At 55.5% G+C, this 5,498-nt stretch overlaps 1 protein-coding gene across 1 annotated transcript; it reads left to right on the top strand.

Moving 5' to 3' along the window:
- The first annotated feature begins 3,076 nt into the window (after positions 1-3,076).
- Nmur1 (neuromedin U receptor 1) lies at positions 3,077-5,113 on the top strand. The gene is given in 4 exon segments (XM_028876158.2): positions 3,077-4,001; positions 4,374-4,622; positions 4,625-4,717; positions 4,720-5,113. Coding segments are annotated over 4 exon segments (1,209 nt in total). The 5' UTR covers positions 3,077-3,172; the 3' UTR covers positions 4,758-5,113.
- The last annotated feature ends 385 nt before the right edge of the window (positions 5,114-5,498 follow it).

Genomic DNA, 5,498 nt, shown 5'->3' with positions numbered 1-5,498 from the left:
CTCTGGACTGGTGCAGGCCTAGCTGGGTGGAGCCAGACCGAGAGAGACGACTAGGGAGGTGTCATGGCTGCGTCCTGTCCCTGCAGCCTCCAGCCTGCGTTTGCTCCCCGACACCAGACAGTTGAAGCTTCTGAGCAGAGCAGATATTCCCTCCCGTTCTGTGCCTCAGTTTCCCCAAGCTCACTTTCCTTCCTTTATTCTCATACGCATAAGCAGTTAGTGGCAGGGCAGGAGTGTCAGCTCGCTGGTCAGCCTGAAGCTGAGGAGGTAGGTTCTGCTTGGACCTGAGCTGAGGAAGCCGGCCCTGTGGGTCTCAGGGGGAAGTGGAAGGGTATGACCTATGCACTCACTTTAGCTCCAGGAGCCTGCCCATGCATCAGGACTTGGTATGAGTGCTCTCCTGTAGATCTGGGCCTAGATTGTCTAGCCGGCTGCCAATCAACCACCAAGCCCAGGAAATGGATATACACAGTCACACAATCCAGGGAGGCTGTCTCTGCACAGAGCAGGAGGAGCAGGTGCCACTGGTTCTGATGGACCACCTTGGTATATATTCTCAAGTTCAGACCCAGACCAAGGCTCTCTGGACAGCGCATGAGTGGGGCTCCAATCACGCTAACGGGGGAACTGAGGACCCTCCTTTCCAGGGCTGCCCTGTAGCAGGATGGCTGTGGATGTGACTACATGAGACAGCCAGGAGTTGATTGCAGGAGCCTTCTGTCTTCTGCCAGGCCGGGACCATGACATTCCCCATCCTTCCTGGGTTCTGAACATTTTCAAAAGGTCTGCAGGGGGCTAGTGTGTGTGCAATGTGTTGTGTGGGGTGTGCTCTATGTGTGTTTGTGTCCTAGAGATGGGAGCAGAGTCAGAAGTGTCCCCACACCCTGTGGGACCAGGGTGACCTGTTTCTGAGCAGTGCTGAGCCTTGTCTCTCATCTGTCACCGTTACAGCCTTTCTCTGAAGTCCTTAGTCCTGATTGGTCCGTCTGCAGCTGAGTAGAAAGCTTTCAAAATTCTTCCTCCTAGGACTCCGAGGAACAAGTGCCCCAGAGTTTCCCACAATCTCTCTATGCCAGGACTGTTTACAAATGGAGTTCTTAAGAAGCCAGGCCTTGAGGGGCGGGGTAAGGGGAGCGCTGGAGACAGAAATGCAGATGGGGGTTGAGGGTCTGACCAGACTGTGTTCTTTTGGGTGAAGAAGTGGGTTCCGGCGAGGCTTAGGAAAAGGACTGGTGTAGGAGGAGGTGCTGGGAGAAGAGAGGGAGATTTCCTTGGAGGAGACCAGTGCCCGGGCACCGGGACTGGAGGACCCGAATGAGACTGTGAACTTCGGAGATTGATATCCACTGAGTGTAAGAGTGTCACAGGGACGAGATTATCTGGATTACTGACTTTCAGGAGCTGAAGAAGTGTGTATGGAGGTGTGTCTGGAAATGGGGGGGGGAATTGAGGGGTCACTAAACAAATGTTAAAGCTAGCACACTGCAAGTTGGAGGGGACAGCATGTCAGACCCAGGTCCCAAGGGCTTCCTTTCTCAGGCTCATTTTTCTCACCTGTGAAATGGGATTGTTGTGAAGGCTCCGGGAAAAGGAAGACGTTCTTGGCTTCGGGTTGAGAGGAAGCGCTGTTATAGTTTGGATGCAGGTAGGGTCCGTGGTGAGGGGGTCTAAGTACTCAGAGCTGCGGGGTCAGCATTGCCCCCTAGTGGCGATATTGCAAACAACAGGCAGAGCCACCTGGTCGGCGAGGAGGGCGGCAGCTGTCAAGTCGCCTGCAGCTCAGCATCTGTCTGTCTGTCCGTCCGTGGGAGCCAGGGCGCAGCCAGGACCTCTGGGGCAGAAGGCATGGTAGGTGAGGGGGTGCGGGCCCCGTTCCGGGTGCTGTGGTCCGACAGGCGCGGCTCCCAGGGTGGGAACACTCCGTGGGGCACTTGGGAGTTGTGGGGGAGCCCACTCAGCCGACCCGGTTAGTGCTGTCGTTTTTCTGATTACTGTCAGCGCTGTTGGCTGCCGCCGGTGACCCTTCCTCTAGTCACGAGGCACCTTTCTTGAACCTGGGCTGTCACCTGCCCCATTCCCAGATCCTCTCTCGGCGAGAGTCCCAAGTATTGAGAACCCCAGGTAGAGGAGGTGCCAAGATGTCAGGCATTCACACTGACGACAGAAGACAGAGCCGGTGTTGGGTCGAAGTTCAGTGTTAGCCTTTTTATTCCTTCACTTGACCCCTACGGTAGCTTTCTCTGCACACCAAGGTCACCACAGCTTTCTGTATGTCGGGTCTGCCCTTGGTCAATGCGTCTTGTGGATTAAACGCCTGGACCTTCCGCCTGGAGCTGGGGAGGTCAGGTCTGCCCTGGCAGTGGCTTCAGAGCCCTGGCTCTTCAAGCAATATTGCAGTTGTGCCCATTCTTCTGTCCACCTTGAGTGGCTCTCCTGAAGTCCCCAAAGGGATAGGGATGGCCAAGCCTGTTCTTGGAAGAACCTGTCATATATTCAAAGGTTTCAGAAGATCATGGCTTTCCAAGTAAAGGGCCAATCATCATTTAAAAATGATTACATTTGTGTGTGTGTGTGTGTGTGTGTGTATGTGTGTGCCCTGGCGTGTGTGTTTAGTGGATAACTTGGAGTTGGTCTTTCTTTCTACCATGTAGTTCCCAGGGATGGACACAGCTCATCAGGCTTGGTGGCAAGCTGGTTTATCTGCTAAGCCATCTCACTGGCCCCAATTTTATTAATTTATTTAATTATTTTTTTTTTGTTTTGGTTTCCAAGACAGGGTTTCTCTGTGTAGTTTTGGTTCCTGTCCTGGATCTCGCTGTGTAGACCAGGCTGGCCTCAAACTCACAGAGATCCACCTGCCTCTGCCTCCTGAGTGCTGGGACTAAAGGCGTGCGCCACCACTGCCCAGCCCTATTTTATGATTTTTAAGGTTCTCACTTTTAGTACTCTGCGGTTGTAATGCACTTTACAGCAGGTGACAGGTGTTTGTCTTTCTCAGAGTCACGCGTGACTCTCAGCCTGTCCTCTTCAGGTGGCACCTTCAGGGTGATGATTTAGGACAGAGCTGGGATTACTTAAATGGGCATCTTTCCGCTCTGTTCCACAGACTCCTCCCTGCCCCAATTGTTCTGCCTTTCCTGGAAAGCTGTCCCCGGATGGTTCAGGGAGCCCCATGGTCTGCAATGGCAGTCTGGTCAATGGCAGCTTTGACCCCGAGGACCTGAACCTGACTGACGAGGCCCTGAGGTTGAAGTACTTGGGCCCTCAGCAGTTAGGGCTGTTTGTGCCCGTCTGTGCCATGTACCTGCTGATCTTTGTGGTGGGCACTGTGGGCAACGGGCTGACCTGCACCGTCATCCTGCACCACAAGGCCATGAAAACGCCCACCAACTTCTACCTCCTCAGCCTTGCTGTGTCTGATTTGCTGGTGCTCCTGGTGGGCCTGCCCCTGGAGCTGTACGAGATGCGGCACAATTACCCGTTCCAGCTGGGGGCCAGTGGCTGCTACTTCCGGATACTGCTCTTCGAGACCGTCTGTCTAGCTTCCGTGCTCAATGTCACAGCCCTGAGTGTGGAGCGCTACGTGGCCGTGGTGCACCCACTCCAAGCCAAGTCTGTGATGACGCGGGCCCACGTGCGCCGCATGCTGGGGGCCATCTGGGTCCTCGCTGTGCTTTTCTCTCTGCCGAACACCAGCCTGCACGGCCTCAAGCCGCTGTACGTGCCCTGTCGGGGGCTGGTGCCCGACTCAGCTGTGTGCACTTTGGTGCGTCCCCGAGTCTTCTACAACTTGGTGATACAGACCACCACACTGCTCTTCTTCTGCCTGCCCATGGTTGTCATCAGTGTGCTGTACCTGCTCATTGGGCTGCGCCTGCACCGGGAAAGGATGCTGCTCCACGCGGAGGTCAAAGGCAGGAAAAGCGCAACGGCCCGGAAGACCTGTAGCAGGAGGCCTCAACTTCGAGATAGGGGACGGAGACAGGTGACCAAGATGCTATGTAAGTGTCGGTGCTGAGGAAGGAGCTGAGCCTCCGTGGGTCTGGGGAAGGTGTGGAGCTTCCGGCTTTTTGGAAGCCGGTCTTGGGTCCTCTGCGCTTCTTCTCAAACCTCTTTTTTTATTTCTGATTTTTCGAGACAGGATTTCTCTGTGTAATCCTGGCCGTCCTGGAACTTGCTGTGTGACCAGGCTGGCCTTGAGTTCAGAGATTCACCTGCCTCTGCCTCCCGAGCGCGGGGGTTAAAGGCGTGGGCCACCACCGCCGGGCTCTGCAGTCCACTTTTCAAGGATGGGAGGGCAGGGAGCTGGAGCGGCCAACTGCTAAGCACGACGGACGCGGACCAAGGCAGACCTCTCTTCTCTGTTCTTGCAGTTGCGCTGGTCGTGGTGTTTGCCGTCTGCTGGGCTCCGTTCCACGCAGACCGCCTCATGTGGAGCTTGGTGTCCCGCTGGACCGAGGGCCTGCTCCTGGCCTTCCAGTGTGTGCACGTTGTATCTGGTGTCTTCTTCTACCTCGGCTCGGCAGCCAACCCAGTGCTCTACAGCCTCATGTCCAGTCGCTTCCGGGAGACCTTCCGCCAAGCCCTAGGCCTGGGAACCCAGTGCCGCGCCACCAAGGACGCGGTCATGGCTCCCATAACCTCAGCAGACTGACCACAGGCAGCACCCTGTATGACTTGGGTTCCCGGAACAGCAGGGCTGGACCCCTGACCGAGAATGGGATCCAGGATTTCAGCAAGAAACAGATCTCTCCTGAGTGAAAAATCCCAAAGGAGGCTAACCCCCTAGGCCAGAGGGCCCCAGACAGTCTGGGGGCTATTGGGGTGAGTTTGGAAAGTCAGACCAGCACCCCAGTGACTCCCACCCTGCCCACATATTTGAGTGCTGAGGGAAACAGCAAGAAAAAGAGGATTGAACCCCGATTGTCAAAGACTCCCGTTGAGGTCCAGGCAAGCTGACTCAGCAGTTAATGCTTGCTGCTTCCAGAGGACTGAGTTCAGGTCCCAGCACCCACATGGCAGCTCACAACCACCTGTAACTGCAGCTCTAGGTCATCTGACACTCTCTTTTGGCTTCTGAAGGCCCCACATGTACATAGCACACACTAAAAAAAAAATTCCAACTTAAAAAAAGACCCACAATGAGCCAGGCACCTGCTGTATATCCAGACCCCAGACCCCAGCTAATTCTCTCCCACAGAACAATCACAGTCACCTAGACCTCGGCAATTGTCTCTCTGGGACCCCCCTTCCTCTCTAGTTCATACGCGTCTCCACTGGGGCCTAGCTATCGTTCCGGAGACTTCTGAACTGCCACAGGCTCTCACCCACCCTTCCCTCCAGCTCGTGTGCTACACACACTTGGGGCCATCTTCTCACCACGACCCTTCCTGGCTTCTCATGCTGCACTGAAATCTGAGCCTGATGGAGCGGCCAGGTGGCAGAGGTTCCCAGGGACCCCGGGGACCTGGATCTAATCTCCACCGTTGTCATCAACT

Source organism: Peromyscus leucopus, chromosome 13, assembly GCF_004664715.2.
Source record: "Peromyscus leucopus breed LL Stock chromosome 13, UCI_PerLeu_2.1, whole genome shotgun sequence".
Lineage (NCBI taxonomy): Eukaryota > Metazoa > Chordata > Mammalia > Rodentia > Cricetidae > Peromyscus > Peromyscus leucopus.
The sequence above is the reverse complement of the archived record's forward strand: the minus strand, read 5'-3'. Positions and strand labels throughout refer to the sequence as shown.